The sequence below is a fragment of the Sinocyclocheilus rhinocerous genome, unplaced genomic scaffold, assembly GCF_001515625.1.
Source record: "Sinocyclocheilus rhinocerous isolate Xijiao unplaced genomic scaffold, SAMN03320098_v1.1 scaffold111, whole genome shotgun sequence".
Lineage (NCBI taxonomy): Eukaryota > Metazoa > Chordata > Actinopteri > Cypriniformes > Cyprinidae > Sinocyclocheilus > Sinocyclocheilus rhinocerous.
This window is the reverse complement of record NW_015642811.1, coordinates 1,043,762-1,067,876: the sequence shown is the minus strand read 5'-3', so window position 1 is coordinate 1,067,876 and position 24,115 is coordinate 1,043,762. Positions and strand designations below refer to the sequence as shown.

Below are 24,115 nucleotides of genomic sequence, written 5' to 3'. Positions count from 1 at the left end.
AAGGGAGTTAACAAGATAAATGGCCCTTCCCTGAGAACACGCGCGCGCACACACACACACACACACACACAAACAAGTAATCAGACAAATTCAGTTTGGGCTGCAATTTCTTCCAGTGGTAATTGGGTGAAAATATAAGTTAATCCTACACTGAAACTGGTTTGATGTATATGTAGGTATGTGTTTGACATTCAGTTTACATCAAATTAACATCTTGTCAAGGTTTTGACGTCATTTTGATTTACATATTTGACCTGTTTTTTTGACGTCAATTCTTTTCAGCGTCAATTGCCCACTGGGAAATCTAATCTTTTACTTCATACATTACCACTGACACTGGAATGCTACTGTTAAGATATCATGTGGGATCAAAGGGTTTGCCTCAGATATTTTACTTCAGCAAGACTGAAACCATACATAACCTGATAATAAATGCATTCCTGAGGTATTCAAAGAAGATGATTTATATTAGTTTAGGTGATTGTTATTTTACTTGTACAGTGTACAGCTGAATATTACATTTCTTAACTCAGTATGAGCTACAAAGATGTTGAGACTCTTATAAGATCGCATTCTTATATATGTGTGCCATGTGGAATGTGCGTGTGTGGATACAAGCTCTAAATCGCTTTACTAAATCCCAAAACTGGCACTTTCAGCACAAAGCCCCTAATTTCTACTGAGGACTCCACTATTTCCAGGATGGAATTTATTACGTTTATTATTTTAGCCAATCAGTATTCAGAATGTCAGGGTGTGAGATCAGGCCACCTCAGGCCATATGGAAACCCTTCACGAAACCACACCCTACAGGACCCACCAGGAAAAGATCCCCTTGAGCGGTTACATGAGAGCAGTGTTTGAATTAATCTCAGTGGGAGAAGAAAGCGCTTGGCATCCTACACTTAAGTAAGCACCACACCTTCATTAATAGATGAAAAGAGCAAAGAACTGAAATCTAAGCAATTCTTTTATACTTAAATGTCACGCAACAAGTATTTACATGGGAACTATACAGGCAAACTAATTCTTCATGTGAATACCTGTTTGGGCGCATTTGTACTCCACTAGATTTTCCCTCTGCTGTTCTGTTTAGTAAACACATTTTACTCAATGTCCAAGGGTGTGTGTGCAAATTTGTGAATTTCTACCTTTATCTGTATTAAAACTGTCTTATTTCTTGAGTTATCTTTCTTGCAAGTTAGAAGTCCAGAAATGTTTCTGTTGATTTTCTTTAAATGACAGATTGAAAACATCAGCAAACTGCAATAATGGATTCTGAATGTGTTCATAATTTTGGTGGGAATGTTGTTTTTGGAAAGGAGAGGCCACAACATGTGTGAGTGTGTTTAATTTCATAATCACAGGCTGGTATGGCAACCAAAAACACACAAGATGCTAAAATCAGTTTTGTGTGCTTGAATGTTTGGTTCATGACTGACCACTTGTATTGTAGAGAGAGCCGCTTCCTGAAATATGTTTATATGTGAAGCTTCAAAACAGTAATTTTGCTTTTATACAGCTTTCATAGAACATATTCAAACCCTCCAATTCAGAGGGTTCGTTTGTAAGAAAGAGTAAAACTGTAAAAGCAAACATAACAAAATGAAGCATTTCAATTACAATAACAGTAATTATGCCAAACAATCATAAAAAATAGCTTAACGATAATATTAAGCCTAATTAAGGCTTTTAATGTTCATGTTGTCTTGACATCTCTCCAGCTCTGAACTTTGTTAACATGGGCTCTATACTGCATTTGTTCACCCATTGGAACTTGCAGAATAACCATTTCCAAGAATTCTTGTAATGACTAGTAGGAAAGAAGCACATGGCTTGAGCTGGAATGCAATGATCACTGTTGGAGTAATTAATCTGGGTTTAAACCACTAAAGTCATTCAGTGTTTCTACTTGAAAATACATGCAAGAACAAACAGCCACTCTTCACCTGAGATAAAGCTACAAGTCATGCAGAGATGCAGTTGAATACATTTTTTATATGTATTTTAAATGTAAATGTTCATTTATTAGTTTTAGTTTATTACATTTTTATTATTTTAGTTTATTTTTTATTTTCAGTTATCAATTATTTTTATTTCAATTTTATTTAAAGTTTTTTTTATGTTTTTGGTTAACAATAATAACCCTACTTTGCACATAGAATTTTACTCTCTCTCTCTCTGCGCACACACACGCACACACACACACACACTGATTTAAATACCTCCATCAATAGGATTAGGTTTGAGATCTATCTGGGTCAAAGTAATAGGAGCAAAGTATTAAGTTCTACACTTGCTAGTTTCCATGCTTGGAACAACCTTTCCAAACCGCCATGAACATTCATATTCAAGTGAGGATAAGAGATAGGCTAATAGAGAAAATAAAATAAAACAACTTAGCCATTTTATACCAGAGATCACTCAGTACGATTACAAATACCAATATCCATTTCATTTCAACCACGTGTCTCTAGACACCAAACATACAAACACACATTTAGTTTTTACGGTCACGGTGAGGACTTTATTGAATTTTGATATTTCAAACAAACGTTTACACATTGTTGTTCATTATTTGGACATTATTTGACAAGACATTATTTAGTATGTTTCTTTAGACATTTTATCTTGTGGAGCCCATTGGCTTCTCCGCACAGGTGATCTCAGGTTTTATTTTCTTGTGCAGACCGTTTCAGAAGAACCACTGATTTTTTTCTCTCCAATTTTTGTCACCATATTACTTTCATATTATGCAAACCAAAATGTAAATACAGGGTGTCATATTTTGGTATGAACCTCCAGCTTCTGAATTAATGTCTTTTTTTTTTGGATATTGGCCATATTTATGTAAAGTTAATTTAAAGTGCTAATAATGAATCACAAAATAGGAAAAAATAGTAGTGCAAGAAGTTAATTTAATTCAGAAATTAATATAATATAAAATTGCCTTGAAAAAGTCTTTTCAAAGTCAATCACGAGCATTCATCATTCTCAAGCATCAAGAAGAGGAATGTACACAGTGAAGACCAGGCGCTGCTGCAGTATTCTTCGGCCACTCTCAGCCTCTCGATCCGGTCAGGACAGTGATTATTCCCCGCGGTTGTCGGTAACGGGACTCTGGAGGAGGGCCGCGTGTCCTTCAGTCTGAAGTGCGCTTCCGCGGGCGCGCTCCGGCACATACCGGCTTTGACCATCGCCGTGGAGTCGCGACACAATCTACTCTGCTTTTTCAGAGACCGGGAGATCTGTTTCCAGTAGGCTTTGGTATAGGATGCGTATTGTTGACATGCTGTGGGATTCGCTACATATTCGCAGCCGAAAATCTTTGCCCCGGTTTTACACGTGACTCCCAATACAAACGCATCATCCCCGCGCGCCGCGCGCCACGAGCACCGCGCTCCGTCCTTCAGCGAGAATCTTCCTTTCAGGCCACTTTCATTCTGCTGACCTCTTCTCTTCCCCTTCCCATCTGTCTGCGCTCTCCTCCCTCTGTCTCTCAGGCTGTTCACCTGTGCGAACTGCTGCACGATACAGGCGAAGATCAGAACGAGAGCAATGTCTGTCACGCATTTCATGTCCTCGCCGGAATTACTGTCAAACAACTGCAGGAAAAACTGGACGTGACATTTGTGGTCACAAATGGTTTTACCGAAAACAATACAAGAGAGCTGTGAAATCTTTGGTTTTGCACCTAAAGTTCGTGACTGCCATTTATAGAGCATGTCGCGTACGCACCTCCCTCAGTCTTCACATTCTTGCACGCGTCTTGTTCTGGGATATTAGTAATATGGCAAGCGATGACTTTTGATGGCATGTCTAGGTTTATTTATAATTCGTAAGTGATCAGCATAGTACAAAAGAAACTCCATAAAATGGTAGCTTTCATGTGAATGTTCTGCCAATCTTACAATTTAAGAATTAATAACTACAATACACGTAAAGTCCCGACCCAAGATTCATTTCGGCGAATCGGTTCTTTTGAACAGTCGGACTCGGTAGGAGAACAGGAAATACGACAATGGACGATGGGTAAATGCTACAATAATGCAACAATGACCAAATATACAAGACTGAACAGCCTACAACAGCGAATAATGCAGCTGTATTTTTAAAAATGAAAATTAATAACCTACCATGCACTAATGAAACGGTTCTCTTCTCCGCCATGCCGAACTCGGGCCAATTACTAGGCTACATGCTATCTGGGTTGTCATAATCTGTTAGGTATCAAAAATATATCCAAAGATCTCAGTCATAACTACACTTAATGTTAATGTTATTAATGTTAAGTTAATGTGCAACTTCCAAGTTGTCGACAACTCGTAGGCTATTTGCGACCATTTAAATAGAACATGAAGGTTATATTATCAGCTCACTTGAATCGGGCATGCTCGGAAAAGACGGTTCTCGATTCGAGTCATGAGTTGTTGACTCGAGAATCGTTCAGACCGATGAAATGTTTCAACTGATCGAAAAGATCCGACTCAAAAGAACAATTAACGAATCAAACACTGTTTACAATTAGCAACAGACAGCATCTAGTTACTGAAACTATAGGCCTATATGTATTTTAATTCACTCTCACATGATAAAATTATCTGTATGTTAATAGCCTAAATTTTGTACAAACATTGTATAATAGGCATATGTAAATTTAGCAAACATATAGACTGCGCCCTGCCCTACTGTAACAATCTTTCTATGAATTAAACTTTTTAAACAGTAATAAAATAGCCTACATAGTATAACATATTTTGTATGAACAACTGAATACAGTATTTTGGTGGACTATGGTTACCATAAAATTTTGTATGGTAAATGCCCTCAGACCTGCACTTGAAAGACGTTTCTCAGGTACGAAGTATTTTCTAACACAATAGCGCCCTCTACTCTCACGCTCATGCAAATCACTCTCACACAAAAAGAAAAGGTAAAGAACCAAAATTTATTCAGAACAAACACAAAACATTTATACATTTGAGTATCACCTACTTCACTATAAAATGTAGTAGACACAGAGATATATCTAATGTAGGCTACATTACACATTTTTCAGATTGATCTATTGCAGTCTGAAGTGACCTGTGGCTCCACAGCTTTCAGAAATCCTGACCCATAATTGGTCAGCACTCATAAATATATAACATAGCAATATTAATACACCTATAGTATTCAGTACACATGAAGTTCCTCATCATATAGTTTACAGTTGGAGAACAAAACATGTCAGCATTATGCTCAACATCTAAATTCATTGATGACTAGCAGTGTAATCTTGTCAATTCTGATAACATTTGAGTCTGTACATTTACAATACATAAGAATATATTGATGGTGTTCCCAAAGTCCTGCCAGTCGTACGCTGTAAAAAAAATCCGTAAAATTTATGGTAGAAAACCGGCAGCTGTGGTTGCCGGAATTTTACCGTAAAAAATACGGTAGCAACGTTTTAGGTTTTACGGTTTTAACTTAAATTTACAGTTAAATACCGTAATTTCATTAACTGATAAAATTTTATTATATACCAACCTATTGAAGTACTAAAATCTGTTTTGTACCTTTGTAATACACTGATAACCACCAAATGCAGGTGGTGATGAGAAAGTCACACAATGAACCAAAGCCTATCACAAGCAGCTTTTAAATAATAACATATATAGAAGGTGCACAGTGTCATTCACACAAACACCAAACACCATCATGGTAACACACATGAAACTGAAATAATGCAATAAACATTAATTTAACAACATTAGGTGTAACACACAACCCTAACACACAAAACTGATAAGAAAAAACTAAGAAGAAACATAGTTATTTCAACAAAAAAACATCAAATTTGAAATGTAACGCAGGGAATTCTGGGAATGTCAATTTACGGTTATTCACTGTAAATTATACGGTATTTTCCACTTCCAAAAACGGTATACTACCGTAAAATTAATGTCCAATACATGTAATGTCCAATACAGTTTTTCACCGTATATAGTAGGGGAATTTACCGTTAACCATTTAACAGGTTTTTACTGTAGCATTTTTACAGTCTTTTACCGTTAAATTCACGGTCATTTTTTACAGTGTAACACACACCTCCATTTTTCTCCGTCAGTCCAAAACCTACATGCTGTTAGACATTTGGAGTCATCTTGAATGGGGTTTGTTGTCTGCAGGACTGTGATTGACTGCAGTGGTATAAAGAGAGGAAACACAGGTTTCAGATTCAGAATTTATATACACATATACAGTATATACATATTTTCAAGTTTCCATTATATTGCAAGGAGGAAGTAAGCTATTTTCTTTGAATGTGCAAGACTTAATTTCATTAGGTAAATAACTAGAAGAATAACAAGGTGCAGTAAAAATATTTGCGATGCAAACCAGTGAATATTTAAGATTATGATAATGAATTAAAATAATATGATCAATACCAGTCTGCAATATCAAGCAACCTGTTTTTGGACAAGTAAAATAACTGGAAGCGAATGACACAGGAAGACCTTGCACATTCAATTTACAAATGTACCAACCACTCCTACATTCAAAATAAGGTGGATATGATATGTTGATAAAAGTTTTTGGTCATTTAAAAAAATCCTACCTTTTTCTTAGTTTCTGAACCACCCTATGACAAAGGAACACACCCCCCGAAATGAGTGCCAGCAGTAGTCCTGGGCAAGTTTCTTGGCCTCACTCAAGGGTACCTGTGTAGTTGGTTGTGGTACAGTAGGTTTGGGTCTAATAATTCTTCTCTGTGTGGTGGATTTGACAGCTTTGGGTTGATTCGGTTTGTCCTGAGCAGTTCTGGCTGGTTGGGTTCTTAATATTTGTGGTCTAGTAGGCTTTAGCCTCTGCTCCCGTCGTTGTGGTCTCATCTGCACAGGTCTGTAGGGCTCGGCGTGTGATGAGGAAGCGCTTGTGAAGACCATCTGGGCCTCGTCTGATGCTCTCTTGCACATGAGAGGCTTGAGGATGCGCTGGCCCTGGCAAGCATTCGGCAGCTTGCGGAGCCCCACATGATCTGCCTGAAGTAATGCAGCGGGTTGTTGTTGTAAGAGCGGCAGACCTGAGGCTTGCCCTGGTATTCGCACCAGTAAGAGCGGTCCATGCCCAGGCAAGTGATGCGGAGCTTCGTCAGATCGCCTTGTCCTGTCACGCTCAAGCTGCATTCATCTCTGGTGCCTTTGGTAAAAAACGCATTCGTGTCTTGCCAAACATCCCTCCTGTGTCCTGGCTCGATGTCGTCGTGATCCTGGCTCTGAACTAGAGCTGCCCGGAGGCAGCATGTAAGCAGGAGTGTGCTTGTGATTGTCCACATGTTGTGAGGCGCTGACACTGGCGGAGAGACTTCTGACTCCACTATTTAAAGGCTTTGGTCACAAAGAGGGTATTTTGAGATTTAAAAAAGTTGCCCCACAAGTTGGCTTTCTGCCTGGGGAGTGTCTTGTTTGCTTGGCCATCTGGTGACTGTCAATAAGAAGCAGGGACACATATGTAACCAATTGAGAAAATGTTTAGACACAGTAAGTGGAACTGAGAGCGCCCCTTTACAATCTCAACTCTGGAACTTTTTTTGGCATTGGCTGTGTAATTCACAGTACACCGCAACTATATTAGTTTTCTAGTCACGTTTCATGTTTGTGTTTATGATGTTGGGAAACAATCTGTCCATGCCCTCCAAGAAATCTTAATCTTGGGTTATGTGAGTACTTAAAAAAGAACCAGTTTAGTGGACTTCCTTGTGCGACCAAACAGTCTTAAAAATAAAGTTTATTTTTCGGCATTGTTGGTTCCATGAAGAACCTTTAACATCCATGGAACCTTTCCATTCCACAAAAGATTTTTATAGTAGAAAAAAAGTCTTTAGGTTTTTAAATGTCCTTCAGACTTAGAAAAAAAGGTTCTTTTAAAAACTGTTCTCTGAAAGGTTCTTTAGGGCAAAATCGTTCTTCTAGCATTGCTTGAAAACCCCCTTTTAGAAGCTTTATTTTTAAGAGTGTATGCCAACCTGAAGTAACATGTTGGTTCAAAGCAGTCATGTTGGTTTAAATGTGATAAAATGTGATCTGTTTCTGTCACTGAACTATTGAAGCAATTTTTTTTTTACCTCAGAATAAAAAGTACAAAAGGTAATTTTGAGATAAAGTTTACAATAAGAGGTATGAAGTCACAAAAAAAGTCACAAAATCTTCAGTTTTTAATTGGAAATGTTTCATACTAAACATACAGTATTTACTTTAATGCAAAATAAATGATTTTGACAATTCTGCACTAAGGATTATACTCTATTAAAGAGATGAGGCATGGAGTTAGAGGCCATTAGTGAAAGTATGTCTGAACTTCTGAATTACGATAGACATGAACTAATCACACCTTTATTTTTCAAGCAATCAGTCGTAGCTGGAAGTAGGGGGTCCTTGTAACTGATGCAGGAATTGAAATGTAAACATCCAGAACAAATCAACTCAACTAGAATCAAAGGATCTGTGGCTGTGTGAGAGGCCAATTACAGCTTTCATTTTTGGCTTCCTTTGCAGCGTTTTACTGGCTTCCACAAGTCCCAGACTCTCTTTGGCTGTCTAACTAATGGAGACTTTTCTAGAGAAAACTGACAGAAACAGATGACAAGGGGTAAGGCCCATTCACACAAAGGCCAATAACTATATAATAATATATAGATTTATATAAAATATAGTTTAAAAATGGTTATAAATGTAATAACAGCACAGAGGAACGATATCACTGTAATCACTTTCACACTTTGTGAATGATGAAAACAATGAATCAGAACAACTGATCAGAATTCATCCTGCTTTAAAGAATTACAGTTATCATGGGTAGAAATCAGTTACAGCTCTGGGTCCAAAGTGATGTGTCCCAAAAGTGTCCCAGATATTTGAAATTTCCCATTTATTATATAATATTTGATGTAGTTCACAATATTCTAGTCTATGACTATCTAGTATTTTTTTATTGAACTGTCAAAATTATAGACTAATATATATATTAGTATATATTACGGTATATATAGGTTATATATAGGCTATATAGCCCTCTTAATAGTAAAGACGTCTATGAAAATCAATTCCTGTGGGGGCAAATGTTTTCGTGACATTGAAGGTTTTGTAAGCTATACTGTTTACAAATAGAAGTATTTCCTTGTTTTTATTTTTTATAATCCCTGTTATATATAGGCTATATAGCCCTCTTAATAGTAAAGACGTCTATGTTTTCGTGACATTGAAGGTTTTGTAAGCTATACTGTTTACAAATAGAAGTATTTCCTTGTTTTTATTTTTTATAATCCCTCTTTATTCTTGTAATCAATATTTTGTGAACTCAGTTTGAATGCTATGTACAGCGGTTGAATTGGGAATTTACAACACCATAAAATTTTTTCATCTGAAATTTTATTCACAATATTTTACAGTTTTAGCCAGCCTAACCACATGGACTTGAAAACCAACGGCACTGACAACCAGGCCCACCACAACTAAACATCTTCGAGCAAGCTTGAACACCAAGTATGCGCATGCTACGTGTGGTATGGCAAAACAGTGAGACTGTGAGGTGACGGGACGTTTCTGCATATAAATCAAGTACAACATTTTACCTGAGGCCCTGATAACACTGTCATATACACAATGAGTGAAGGATCTGAGCAAAAATATGTAGCACCTGAAATAACGTCTCAAACATTAATCGGTTGAAATATTTGGTGGCGTAATTGTCAATGACTATGACAGCGTTAAATATAGGCTCCGTAAAAGTCGTCGTAAATGGGCTCTGTGGTCTTCTCTTGCTCTCGTACAAGCAAATGTCTCTCTGAGGTACATTCACTCGCTTTAAAGTTGACAATATTTTCACATATCGACAGATGTATGTCCACAAATATTGTTATATCAAGTAAACAAAAAGCCCTAAAACCTGAGACCTACAATGAAACGAGATTTGGTGTCACACAGCAATAATCAGTAGATTACAGTAAACCAACAATGTGTTGGGGAACAACTGTCGTTAGTACAAGTCAGCAAAATTAGGAACCGAAATATCATTAATAACTGATATATTCAGCGAAATTAAAGTACGTAAAACTAGATCTTTTAGGGGTGTTACTAAATCCAGATGCATCATATCTTAAATTTTCAGTACAAAAGTGAGCATAAACGCATATAGATGTCTTAAATGGCAAACCACAGCTCAGTATCACATGTTGTTTAGCGATCTCAGCTTCAATAACCAGGTAAAACTAATCAAAGACCTGCTCTTGTGACTTGTGGCTAACATGTACCACTAGCTAAAAATCTGAAAAGGCAACAATGCATTCACCCTCGAAATGGCTTGACAACATCTATCTGTACCGAATTAGCACTAGTTAGCACTTAGCATGTTTTCGAACACCTACATATCCTTGTTTACATGTAATATTTGTGGCTCATGGGTGGCTGGCTTGATCTGTTTCAATAAAAACCCATTCGGGCGCTCCGTGGACAAGACTCGGCAACATGTTGAATTCTCCACAATGTTAAAAAGCACTATAAAAAGAAAAAAGGAAACACAAGGAAAATAAGAATGCAGCAGTCGAAGCATTGTTATGCTCATCACACGTGATTTCTCAATGACTGTAAACAAAGACACATGTAGTAGTTAAAACAGCCATATACTGTGAAGCCTCCCTGACTATGACAGGATGTGACATCAGGGAATAGCTCGTTGAGGGGACAGTCCATAAGACAGTACTATAATCATAAGGGTGCAAAACAGTCAAAACAACAACAATTCGATAAAAGTCATCTTGATGTGATGGGAACATGGACAACAGGTCCCAGCTTCAAGTATGTGAGTTTCCTTTTCTTAAGAGCTGAGCCTGCCGTTGACAGAGAGAGTCTGTGGTAAAGAAGAAATTCATAGTGAAAGGAACATACTACTATTGTACAATGCATACCATATTTTTATGAGTTTTTTATTCTGTTAGTGGTTCTCAACCAGGCGACCGGGCCTCAAGGTGATTTAAAATAAGACAAAACAAGCATTCAAATAACCTAAAACTAAAACTCAAGACATATGTTGTTTGAATTCACACCCTTAACATTTATTTTCTTTGAAGAACCAGGGTTCCTACTAGATATATGAAGAAACTACATTTTAAAGTGTGATTTTCAGACTAGTGTTATTTTAGTATCATTAAGACACTATTATAGTTTTTTAATATTTTGAATTCATTTTTTTGTCCATTTCATTTTAAATTTAGTTTTTGTCATTTTTATTAGTTTTTTAAAGTGTGCATATATAGTTTTTTATTACATTTTACTTTTAATTATATTAGGTTAAACTAAATGAAATTTTGCCTTGGCAACTAGCTGAAATAGGTTTATATATAAGTTTATATTTGTAACATTTTATTTTATTTCATTTAATTTCAGTTAACGTTTTTTTAATTTAAGTAATGCTTTTTTAAAATGGTTTTACTTTAAGTTAACTATAACCATGTTCCAGACCTGGAATGGTCATGTAAAATAATAAAAACGTGTAACTCTGTGTATTTTTAATGAATGTACAATTTTCTAGCTCTAAAATATTTCATCAGGTAGAAATAGTGGGGAAAAAAAATCCTTATCCTTTTCCAGTAAATCACAAACAACTGGAAAAATCATGGGGCTTTCGAATATTGTTGTGGACAGTGGGGGGCCTTGGGGTCAAAAAGGCTGAGAAGCACTGGTTTAAATGTAAAAAAGGCCAATTTAAACAACTTACATTCCACAAAGGTTTAATTCCAGTTTCCAATATCACTGGATGAGAAAAGAAACAAATATTGCAGAATTACACCCGCTGCGCAGTTTCAGAATGAATGATAAATGGCAAAGACCGATACGAATGAACTGGTGCACATGAGACGTGAGAGGGGAGATGAGATTTTAGACCAAGGTAAAGAAACAAAACACACAGTGAGTGCTGGCATCTATCTGTTTGCAGAGCTGTCAGGAATGTTTGAAGTCAAACATTGGTGGATCACAATGATATGGGCGAGTGGTTAGTGATGGACCCTAAAAAACACAGAGCTTTGCAGAAATGTCAGCAGTTATCCAGGCGGAATGCTTCAGAAGATGGGATGCAAAACTAAACATGCTGTTGGTGTAATGACAGAAAAACTAAGAAGAAACAGAAATATATTAAAGTGCATGCCAATAGAGGATACATAGACAAGAGAGAAAAGGTTAGGAGACAATCAAACAAATGCATACTATATGTAATCAATTTGGACAGGAGGAAGATGCTTGTTAGAGAGAAAGATCAAGTCCATTTGCTCTCATCTGCAGCTCTCAGTACCTTTCTGTAGTTACAAGACAGACCGTCCTCCTCAGAGTCACCAGTCGGCGTGGCGCGGGGGCGCAGAGGCCCGTGGGAATCGAGTCATAGTGTCATAAGTAGGGATGCTTGAGGCACAAAGGGAAAAACTGTTAGGCCTGGAGTGTATTTAAAATCCACACACACCACTGGGATGCCTCCATCAGCTCTCCATCCATCTTTAACCCATCAACAGAAGAGCAGGATGGGGCTTTCAAAATGACACATATAGCTCTATTGCTAATAATTAAAGGTGCTGTAGGTGATTTTTATTTAGAACGCCTCACATTATAAATGTGCTACCACCTGACTGAAATTACATGTATCTGTGATAGCACTAGGCTCAGAAAAGAACCAATCAGCCAATTAGAAACTCTCCGTTATCACCTACAGCATATTTCCTAGTATCACTATTTTAATTTTCAATTCTAATCAAGCAATTCCACACTTAAAAAATGTGAAAAACCTTATAGCTTTATTAAATCATATTAAGTCTAAACTTGTGACATCTAGGCTAATACATTAACTACCTTTTAAAAGTTTGGGGTCAGTAAGACTTAAAAAAAAAATATTACAAAAGACTTCTATTTCAAATACATGTTGTTCTTTTGAACTTTCTGTTCCTTAAAGCATCTTGAAAAATAATGTATCCCAGCTTCCACAAAATTAAGCAGCACAACTGCTTTCAACATTAATCATGTTAAAAATGTTTCTTGAGCAGCAAATCAGCATATTAGAATGATTTCTGAAGGATCATGTGAGACTGAAGACTGGAGTAATGATAGCTGAAAATTTAGCTTTGCCATCACCAAAATAAATAACAGTTTAAAAATATATTTAAATAGAAAACATCTATTTTAAATTGTAATAAAATTTCACAGTATGACAGTTTTTAAATATATTTTTGATCAAATAAATACGGAGGAGGATTAGGGCCAAGCAATAATAGAAAAATAAAACCATCTCGAGATCAAAGTTATTATAATACGAGATTAAACTTGTTAAAACTAGTTACGTTTTTTTTCTCAATTTAACGACTTTTTTCTCATAATTTAATGAGTTTATTCTCAACATTTTATCTCGACTTTTTTCTTGAAATTTAACGAGTTTTATCTCGAAATAGTGACTTTATTCTCTAAATTTCATGAGTTTAATCAACATTTTATTTTGACATTTTTCTTCAAATTTATCGCGTTTAATCTCATATTATAATGACTTTAATCTCGAGATCTTTATTTTTTAAAATATTTAATCTTTTATTTTTTTAATATTGCTTGGCCCTAATCCTCTTCCGTAAATAAATGCTTGCTTCTTTCAAAAACACAAAAAAATCTCATCGACCCCAAACATTTGAATGATAGTGTTTGTATGTATACAAGCTCTGTGTCATTCTAGCCCACCATCCTGACCTCTGTTACATGCTTTGCTGTTGAAACACATGCCATTAGTGAGGAGTCAGAGAGAAAGACCATTCATAGCCATAGCAGCCCAGTGCGAATTTCAAGAGTCACGCAAGTAGAAAAAATTTGAATAAATTCACAAATGCAAATTCTGCCAGTCAGTAAATTCTGCAATATCTAATGTATGCAGTGTTAATATAAATTCAAATATGTCATGCAAGAGTGCAAAGCACAAATTATGCATTACTGCTGTTGAATTAGCCAGCATGCAAGCACTAGTTTAACAATGAAAAAAAAAAAAAAAAATCCCACTCCCAGGTTCTTGCTTGTGCAAAGGGCAATTTCAAATTGTGCATGCATCAGAGCCCTGACACCTCATTATCACCTCAATCGATCTGTTTCCCCAATGCATGCAGTTTATTAGCATAACACACGCAGGGTGTACGGGGATATGGTTCTGATTACCTTGCCATTACAGGATTTTGGATACCTTCTAAATGTTTATAATAACCATTATAATAACCATTAATACCAATTTCCATACTGAAATAAAACATTACATAGACAAAAATCAAACAAAGCATGATATGACATGAGATAAATGGCATGCGACTATGAACAAGCTTCAATTTAAAGCGTTCTTGAAAAATGTACGCGCAAGATAGAGTTTGAAACGGTATAAATTGCAATCGTATCTTGTAAAATGTACAGCAATAGTTTTAAGGTGTGCTCTTAAGGTCTCTGTTTTAACAGCCCTTCATGTTAAACAAGGGAGCTTCAAAGATAACACACCAACACAAGCAGCGCCCTTCACCGGAGAAGCATTCCAAGGCTTAGAGCTTAAACCAGCACCATTAAGCAGAAAGTTGTATGTACAAAACAGGAAAGGGATGTCGTTTCAGCAGAAAAGTCGACAGCAGAAGTATGAGGGAAAAAACATCTTACGTTTTCATGGGAATTGTCTCAATGCTAAAAAGATACAAGACAAGCAAAAATGTTACAGAGATGCACTGTAGTGGAGTACAGAAACATCACGCAGATGTCAAAATGGATGTCTCTGGTAAAGACACTTGGTGACTTGTCAATCGCAATGATTCTTGACTGTAAACGCATGAATGCTCGAAAAATGCTAAAACAAAACACTGTTTGTACAATATATACATGTAATTCTCATAAAGTGCAAAGTGCTGGACAGAAAGATGAAGGATGAAGAAAGATGGAAATAGCAAGAATGGTTATCATAACGTGAAATGCCAAGTCCCTGAGACAGAGGAACTAGAAAGAACAGAGAAAAGAAACAGAAAAAGAAGAGAGAGAGAGAAAATATATTTATTAACTACTCCGGGCAAAAGAAAGAAAAGAATGAGGCATTTGCACTTTCATATATTATGCATATTATTCATTATAAAACAGTTATGTCCGGTCCTGTCATTTGTTTTCATTAGAAGAGTAAAACAATATACAAACAATATTAAATCCAAAGTTCTGTCATGAAACCCTAGATGGGGCAGGTTCTAACTCAATCTGATATAATTACATCATTATTCACATTGCGCAGCTGATTGGTTTATTTTCGTATCAGCAGCCAATGAGTTCACTGCTCAACATTCAAATACTCGGCCAGTGCTTGCTGTAGCATTTGCAGCGCACTTCAGAAACCCTCCACCTCCCCCAGCTCCACCTGTATAGATCTGCTATGGGGTGATTTCATGTATGCTATATATGAGGGGTTATTTCATATATGTTATATGTGCAGCAGCAGTATTTCTTACATGCTCACAGCAGCATGTCTGTGGATGTATTGGCAGTAGAAATTCTTGGTACTTGCTCTGCCGCAGCAGCAGCAGCAGTGTAGCAGATCTATTCCGCCAAGACACATTAACATTTCCATGTATATTACTATGCTAAACTCTCTGAGAGTTGTCGCGACAGAACTTTGTTTATAGAAATGTAATCATTGGGGTGCTAAATAGCAATCACACATTTGGTGCATTTGGGATACTTACTCATCATAGACATCCTCTGTGTCCATTCTGCGGTAGAACTTGGCAAGTTTGACAGACAGGATAATGCTAGGGAGCAGAAACAGTGTGGAACAGCCCAGTCCAAACCAGAATGTGTTCTGCAACAAATAAACACAAGATTAAAGCCACCCAAAAACTGCACTCAGCTTAACCATAAATTACACGTTTGATCAACATACTCTCTATACATTTATTTGTTCTGACAAGAAGATTTTTCAAAATACAGAAAAAGTGGACTCTCTAGCATGGGAAGTTTTCTATATAAAGAAATGTTAACATTCCAACATAGTGGGTGATCGGATGCAACATGTCCAGCCACAGGGAAAAAAATTTGAGAAGTTTTACAAATAGGTTTAAGCAAATGAGTAGCCGTCAGGATTCACTGACTGCGACTTACAAAGACCTCAGATGATGGCAGCTTTGGATTAACATACAAAACTGTCAAATATTATCCTTATATTGTAACATTACTGTACTGTATATTACTCCTTCTCAGATACTATACTTGGATTTTACTTTGACACACTCATCTCAGAATCCCTCCTAACTGTAACAAGCTGCTTTGAAACAATATGTTTTGAAAAGTGAAAAGTGCTATACAAATAAACTTGAAATAAATTGAATTGACTACCAACTTAAAATAAAAATGAAGGTGAAACCAGCCATAAAACACCCATGCTGAGGTTAAACACTTCAACTTTACGTTCTTCCTGCTGCAGTCCTGCTGCAGTCAGAGAATTATACTGGGGTCAATCTTTGGGTGTCTGCGGAAAGAGCAGCTTGCCACTAATTACTACAGGTAGTTAGCAGCCTGAATGCTTCCTGCCCTTACTGGTTATGATGTACAACATTTTGTGTGTGTGCCCTAGTATTCCCTACAAGTACAGTAATACAGTAAAACTCAATTTTGACCTTGTGGGGACATTTTTGTTGGACCCCAGGAGGAAAATAACTTAAAAATCAAAATCTAAAAATGCAGAAAGTTTTGTGTTTGAAAGGTTATGTACCCATAAACATGGAAACCAGTGTGTGTGTACCTAATTAACCACATTTTTGGGGCAAATTTGTACCCAGAAGTGAGCAAAATCTGAAAACGTAAACGTCATAGAAGTCCTATCCTATCCAAAACTAAATCTTAAAATGGATCACTTCAGTTAAGCTGATCCCAATCATAGAATGCAGTTGCTTTGGTGACATTCATACATGTGCAGTGGCGTACAGAGGAAAGGGTAAAACACACAGGGCCCCATTCGCACATGGATTTGTGTGACGGGGTCAAACACCCTGACCGCTTACAAATCCCACACACACTTGCCTATAATTTCAGATAAAACCTGGCACCTCCTTCCTTCCTCATGGCTACCCATGGGGCTTTGACCACACACATGCAAAGCGCAGCAGTGCAGCCCATCCCACCCTGACTGGGTGTTCTACAAACTTGACTTTTTCAAACGCTGCCAGCAACACTATCAACCCTCTATCTCTTACACCAAAACTGCATTTCACATTTTTAAGTCCTAAGTTGCCTTTGATATACAGTATACTACCATTCAAAAGTTTGTGGTCTATACATTTTTTAGGGTTTATGAAAGAAGTCTCCTGCTCACCAAGGCTGCATTTATTTGTTTAAAATACAGTAAAAACAGTAATATTGTGAAATATTATTACAGCTCAAAATAAATGTTTTCTGTTTTAATATTTTAAAATGAATTTAAAAATGACTTTTCAGCAGCCATTACTCCAGTCTTTAGGGTCACATGATCAGAAATCATTCTAATATGCTGATTTGGCACTAAAAAAACCTTTTCTTTCTTTCTTTCTAAAAAAAAAAAAAAAAAAATTCCATTCACAAAATGCTTCAGAGGACTTGCAATATATAGTGAATAAGTAGTTTGGCCTTCGTATATGCTGTTTTTATTAGTGCCTTTTGCACTCTTTTAAGCTTTGGCAGTATAAATCACCATCCACATTAACTGTATCTAAAACCGAACACTCCTTTTTTATTTCATGGATGTCAAAATATAATGACGTTGGAAGGACATGAGATGACGATGAGAACAATTTCATTTCCAGTGGTTCTAGTGCTGATGGCCATCTTACCACTGAATCCAGCAGGAAACTGCAGCCCAGGATCTCGGCCGTGTCCACAATGTTGCTGAGTGGTTTACAGGTAGCCACCTCCAGGGCCAGCTACAATGAGGCAGCAAAACAAAAGGGTTACAAGCAAAAACAATGCAGAAGAACTGACCAATCGCCACCAATCTAAAATTAATACTATTTCTGATAGATAATACAGTTTAAAATACTCACAGATGTTCTGATCCAGTCGATATACTGCTTGAAATAGCCAATAATAGTCTGCTTGTATTTCTCGGTTTCCTGTTTGAGCATATACAGTATTAACCATCAGTACAATACAACTATGCACCAATCATTCAGACATGTTTTTTTTTTCACATTACCTGATTGATCACAAATGTTGCATTTTGGGAAATTAGGTACTGGGCGGCATCAACGGCTGCTAGTACGTCTCTAACTCTGAGCTAAAAACCAATGTGTTTACTGCTCATCGGAAATGCATCAGTTCTGAAATGCATCTATTGTGATATTTTTAAACTGAGCTTGGTTTTAAAATGAACAACTTACAGGCAGGTCTGAGGATGTCCTCTCCAGAAGTCTGATGCTCTGATTAAGTGTGCTCTTTAATAAGAAAGATAATAGACACACAGAAAGCATGAATCATGTTCAAATGATTTGCAATCTGAAATGCTTATAAAAAGGTACAAAAACTGTAAATGACCATTTTTGAAACAGAAGATGACATTTCAAGGGAATCAGCAGGGTGACAAAATGCCATGCAACCTGATAGTTGCATTACATGCATCACATGCACATTATGTCACAAATAAATATGGGACACAAAACTGTTGTAGTATATGAAACATTTAGCATACAGTGGGAATCATTTGGTGAACTTTATAATTCACATCTCATATAGATCACATCTAACCGGTAAAGCAACTAGTATGCACTGGAAAATAAATGTTCCAGCCTTGCAAATGCAAATGCTTTAACCAATGGTGTGAAAACAACAGAAAACCACAATTTTCTGTTTGATGCCACTAGATGGACAGAAATTCAACACTTCACTTTTGACCAGTTTATGAATCTGTAAATATTCAAATTTACAGATTTGGAAGTTTAAAAAATGTCAATAGCACAAAGATAGGATGAAGCTGCTTGTTTTCTTTCATGATGTTATCACAGAAAAAGGAGGAAACAAATGGTAGGTTATGCTATTACTAGTAGGCTTACCCTTGCTTTCACATATTTCTTGGAAGCAATAAATCAGGTTGAATGTGTTAAAGAAAATTAAAAAAAAGAGATTGTTGAAAATCAGTCAGGATACGAACAGAAAAATGAACTTTCAATCTTTCAGACGTTTTTCATTTGCAATCAGTACCACTTATATATAAGAAAAGATTCAACAGAACCATTCATGGATAAGAACGTAATCAATGAAATTAGCATCAGTGAGACAGGGATAGATTACCATGGACTGCTCCAGCGGGATGACTTGTTGGATGTGGATCTGCCTTATAGTATTAGCGTGTCCTTTTAATGAGGTCTGCAAGGTCCCTTTAGACTGCAAAAGAGAGAAATACAGGGCAAAGAAGAATCGGCCCCAGAAAAGTTCATACAGGTACTAATTTCAAGTAATATTAATAAAATATGGAATAATTATATTTTACACTGTAACTCCTTTTACATTTTTTTTTTTTAAAATTAGACCACACATAAATCTTATAAACCTCATAAATCTTACCAACTGATCAGCTTGAGCATCAAGTTGACTAGCGAAATCAACTAGATCAATGCGAGTCACTCCTTTATTAACCTGAAAAGATGAGCAGAAACACATGAGAACCCACAGGATATAGTTGCAAAGCCTATGGTTTAAAGTGTTAATCAAAATGTGTTCAAGTACGTACCTCCTCCAAATAGGCAGCAAAGTCAATCTCATTAATGCCAGTTTCAGTGAAGCTGATGAGATTCTGTTTGCCTTCTGACTCCAGAAGAATGATGCCACGCAGGTCCACCTTCATCCCTTCAAACTTCCTCGACACATCCTTGGAGTACTGCAGAAAGAAAAGAGGCTCTGTATAAGATTCTGACATGAGGAAATATTCTAGAACATACAGTCTGACCAGTGGGACCATTAGTAAATAATAATAACAACTATATTACAAAAAAAAAAGATATTTGGACATTTTTATGTACTTACTTTTATTATTTTATAAAAATATATAATATATAATAAAATGACAAAAATAAAGAATACAAATACATAACTCATTAATACCAAATGCTATTTTATTTAAATTTCAAGTAATATTTTTTTATATTATATTTATTATTATTCTATAATATTTACATTTTTGTGAAATTTTTTATTTAAATTTTTTTTTTTAATTAGCACCTGATAATTATGTTCTCCTGCATGATTTGAGCAAATCTATTAAGCATCTTACAGTATGCCTCATTGAGAGCACAAAACATCTGTCCGTCTGTACAAAGCAGTTCACACTATTTTCTTTATTTTACATTTCATAAAAATCCTAGAATGTTCCATTTAATGTGGTCTCAGATTTTTGGATCCTATGTGACACTGGATCAAGAATGCTGGCTTGAAGGCTTTTAAGTGAAAACAAAAATCTTTCTGCTGAAGTGAAGGAATTTATAGATGCTCTATATAAAATATTTCAAATGGTTATGCATGAAACGTTTTAAGATATTTTGCCAGTTCCAAAGAACAGAGAGAAAAACAACAACACTGGATTGGAAAAACATACCGTTCACATTTTTTTTCAAGCGTGTTACTCAACAAACCAGTGAATGGTGTGCATTTTCTTTAAGACACAATCCACACATCTGTGGTGATGGAGGCTATTACCCCAGAAACTGAACCTCGAACCTCAATAATTAGTAGGAAGGATACATGTCCTGGCATCAGGGGCGGCATTACTCAGCTTCAGAGTAAAATAAGACTGACTCAAAAATGACTCAAAAAGCATGATGCATGGTAAATAAAAGGTAATATCTTCTTTAAAAAACAAAAAAAAACAGTAGCATCACTAATCTCAGAGAGGGACTTTAAATGTCCGAGTGATTTTAGTTGTGATTGCACATGAACAGAGCCTTGATCCACTCACAACACTGGTGTTAAAGAAGGCCGAGATGTTGAAGACCTTATCCAGATGAAGAGCTGAGTAAATCCCTCTGTTGTCCTTACAATTACTGCAAAAGAGAAGAGAAAAATATTTTCATTTCAGACATTGTATTCACTTCTGCCATCTGCTGGACTACTGAAGGACAACGACAACTCTATTGCAAAATGGCTCAGGAAAGCAAGGTCCGAGAAAATATCAAGCATAATTTGTTTGCATATTTGATTCAAAATCGAGTTTTTAATTCACTAAATTCATAAATTTGTCCAAATATATATATATTTTAATCAAAAAACCTTGTGCTGATAGCACCAATACTTAACACTACTATAGTGTATTGTAATTGTTTACTTTTATGAGATATTCATGACAAGGTTACCTGTAGAGAGAATATGCTGTAAGGTCCATCTCAGGATCATTGTACAGGTATCCTGGTATGAAGTTTTTCCAAGCAGAGTTGACCAAGTTGGGAGTATCTAACACCTACACACATGATCACACTGAATGAGACATATCCGAGACAGGCAGGCTTTTAGTGAAATTATTTGTCTTTTAGCATGCATACAATGGGTACCGTAAGTCTGAGCCAACTAATGAAAATGCTTATGTATTTTTCTAATTTAAAACAAAAATATTATATATATAATATAATATAATATACACAATATATGAATACATTTTTTTTCATTTCTTTTTCTTTTTCTATTTATTATTATTTTATTTTAATATGGGAGAATTTTTGAATTAAAAACATGAATTTCAGAATGTCTTAGTATTTGTTTTCTCACTCTTTTGTCGTAATGACAGCAGCACCTGAGCTGCATAAATTTACAATTTCATGTTAAGCTCTATGATCATTTTCTCCAGCATGATTAGAGATGATCCAAAGATCATCTTGTGCTTTAATTAAAGCAAAAACATCTATAGCTGTGTTGTTTCTCTTACCTTAAACAGCTGTCGGGTTTGAAAGGGTTCACACACAAGCTTTTCTAAATTCCCACCGGCCAAGAACAGAGCTGTTATCACTCCCATGAGCACCCAGGAGAACAGGAAGCTGAAGCCCACACCACTGAGAGACACAGGAAGAGTGTGTGAATGAGTGCAGAAGAGGTCCATTTGATGTGTTTGGAGACTGATATTACACTCAAACTCACGCCATGAGCAGGTTGCCTCCTGTGTTAGAGACACAGCCACGTGTGGTTGGAGTGGCGTGCCTGTCAAATCCCAGAATACCACACAACAAACCCAGAAAATTGAAGGCGAGGATAAGCACAACCATACAGCACAGGGTAATACAACAGATCCACCTGAAAACGAAAACATTATGAACAAGGTCAAGGGCACATGAAAGACTTTTTGCTAAGAAAGTTTTTGTCTAGTCGAGTTGAGTCCTCTGAAGTACCTGTAGAAATCCATCTGATCGACCTGAGGGTATATGTCCTCGATCTGCGAGTGTGTGTGAGAGATCATTTTGGTGAAGTTGGTCAGAGTGCTGTGAACCGGGAAGAGCTTGGTGAAAGTGGTGATGTTTGATCCAACATCGTCCAGAAGAACCTTCACCCCTACAGAAAAGCCACAACAGTATTAGAAAATGTTTCAGTGCAGATTTAGTGACAACTTTTATGTGTAAATCACTTTTTATAATCTATGCTATTTATAGAAAATTGTGCCTTATTGTATGTGCCCTGGCAAGCAAGGGGAAAAAAGCTCCATAAAAGCCCATTCTCCTCAGGCCTTACAAGGAATGTGCATATGCTAAATATTACAATTCAAGTAATATGTTCTTTAAATCAATTGAATGAATGAATGAATCAATTAAATGATTACATGTTACACTTTGTTAGTAAGGCAAAGTTTAAATGAGTTTGATCTAGATAACATTAGTTTAACATTAGTACAATTTTACAGCATAATCTAAGCATTAATCTAACTGTAAATGTTAAAAATGCATTAGTATATATTGAAATTACTGTTCAACTAGAATAAAAAATAAAAGTATAAAATAAAAGTATTGTTCATTGTTAGTTCATGTTAGCTATTACATTAACTAATGTTAACGTATAGAACCTTATAGTAATAATAGTAATAGTGTGACTGTTTAAATTCAGTAAATGAAAATATGAAAATGCATATTTTTTAATTACTCAAAGGGGATTCTGCATGAATCTGCATGATCTGAATTCTAGTCTAGATTTAATCTTTGAACTCACCTTCCACAATATTTCGGGTTTGATCTGTTACCAAGTTGGGAGTGTCATTGAATGATGCAAAGCCCTGTGTGACAGATGATATGGTGTAAGAGTGAGCAAAGCTGATATGCTCCTCGAATACCAACATGAAATCCAAACTGACCTTATTTAATTTCTTCAAATATACACTAATGTTCAAAAGGTAGTTGGTAAGATTTTTTTTTGTGTTTTTGAAAGAAATCTCTTATGCTCACCAAGTTTTTCTATTTTAAAACCTTTAAAATTGTAATTTATTCCTGTAATGCAAAACTGAATTTTCAGCAAGAAATCATTCGGATATGTTAATTTGGTGCTCAAGTAATATTTCTTATTTTATCAATTTTTATATTTAAGAAAAATGTTACGTTTATATACTAAATATATTTATATATAATATAAATTATATGAATAAAAATATATACATATAAATACATGTAAATATTTTCAAACTATATACTTTATATGTGTGTATTTATATATACATAATAAATATACACAGTACACATATATGCATTTGTGTGTATATACACACACACACACACACACACACACACACACACATAAAACTGACCTCAACCCCCTGTCTCCAACTACTTGGATTCATTTCATTATGTATGACCACTTGTCATGATCAATTCAATTCTCAATGGATAATTTTCTCTTGTTGAATATCCTGTTTCACTGTGAAATACAATATGTTCTGTCCTGAATCTATGCAAACACGTAAGGAGAAATCTGAGAAAATCGTACCTTTTCCACAATCTGACCAAGATCTGTCTTTAGAACTTCATTCACTTTGTCTAACTGGTTGGTCACATCAGGCAACTAAAAAAAAAAAAAATCTTTAAAAAAAACAATTGTGAACCATGTTGGTGACAATATGTTGG

At 35.9% G+C, this 24,115-nt stretch overlaps 2 protein-coding genes and 1 pseudogene across 16 annotated transcripts in view; all 3 read right to left on the bottom strand.

Annotated features, from left to right (window-relative positions):
• Window positions 1-2,382: 2,382 nt before the first annotated feature.
• On the bottom strand, window positions 2,383-3,890 carry fgfbp1a (fibroblast growth factor binding protein 1a). 3 transcript variants are annotated; one of them, XM_016573607.1, is made up of 2 exons: window positions 3,695-3,890; window positions 2,383-3,617 (listed from the first exon to the last, which is right to left on the bottom strand). In XM_016573607.1, exon 2 carries the CDS (start codon window positions 3,576-3,578, stop codon window positions 2,976-2,978), a length of 603 nt encoding a protein of 200 aa, XP_016429093.1. In that variant the 5' UTR covers window positions 3,579-3,617; window positions 3,695-3,890; the 3' UTR covers window positions 2,383-2,975. The 3 variants fall into 3 exon arrangements, with proteins under 3 accessions (XP_016429093.1, XP_016429092.1, XP_016429091.1); XM_016573606.1 differs by having other exon boundaries at window positions 3,739-3,890; XM_016573605.1 differs by having other exon boundaries at window positions 2,383-3,732.
• Window positions 3,891-4,956: 1,066 nt separating this feature from the next.
• Window positions 4,957-7,324, bottom strand: LOC107756469 (fibroblast growth factor-binding protein 2-like; annotated as a pseudogene).
• A 1,992-nt stretch (window positions 7,325-9,316) lies between these two features.
• LOC107756467 (prominin-1-A) overlaps window positions 9,317-24,115 on the bottom strand; it is a 58,421-nt gene continuing 43,622 nt past the window's right edge. For 3 of the 13 annotated variants that reach the window (XM_016573592.1, XM_016573594.1, XM_016573595.1), the window contains 21 exons: window positions 23,979-24,053; window positions 23,211-23,274; window positions 22,403-22,562; window positions 22,155-22,307; window positions 21,946-22,069; window positions 21,380-21,483; window positions 20,986-21,070; window positions 19,765-19,911; window positions 19,599-19,670; window positions 19,326-19,418; window positions 19,088-19,105; window positions 18,419-18,472; window positions 18,235-18,315; window positions 18,083-18,151; window positions 17,873-17,962; window positions 15,755-15,870; window positions 14,694-14,717; window positions 14,214-14,291; window positions 12,331-12,437; window positions 11,758-11,792; window positions 9,317-10,890 (listed from right to left, as the gene is read on the bottom strand). In XM_016573592.1, coding sequence (XP_016429078.1) covers window positions 12,368-12,437; window positions 14,214-14,291; window positions 14,694-14,717; window positions 15,755-15,870; window positions 17,873-17,962; window positions 18,083-18,151; window positions 18,235-18,315; window positions 18,419-18,472; window positions 19,088-19,105; window positions 19,326-19,418; window positions 19,599-19,670; window positions 19,765-19,911; window positions 20,986-21,070; window positions 21,380-21,483; window positions 21,946-22,069; window positions 22,155-22,307; window positions 22,403-22,562; window positions 23,211-23,274; window positions 23,979-24,053 — 1,677 coding nt within the window. In that variant the 3' untranslated portion in view covers window positions 9,317-10,890; window positions 11,758-11,792; window positions 12,331-12,367. Of the gene's footprint in view, window positions 10,891-11,757; window positions 11,793-12,330; window positions 12,438-14,213; window positions 14,292-14,693; window positions 15,024-15,754; window positions 15,871-17,872; window positions 17,963-18,082; window positions 18,152-18,234; window positions 18,316-18,418; window positions 18,473-19,087; window positions 19,106-19,325; window positions 19,419-19,598; window positions 19,671-19,764; window positions 19,912-20,985; window positions 21,071-21,379; window positions 21,484-21,945; window positions 22,070-22,154; window positions 22,308-22,402; window positions 22,563-23,210; window positions 23,275-23,978; window positions 24,054-24,115 lie in introns of those variants that run through there. The other 10 variants (XM_016573597.1, XM_016573599.1, XM_016573593.1 and 7 more) reach the window with 7 other exon arrangements.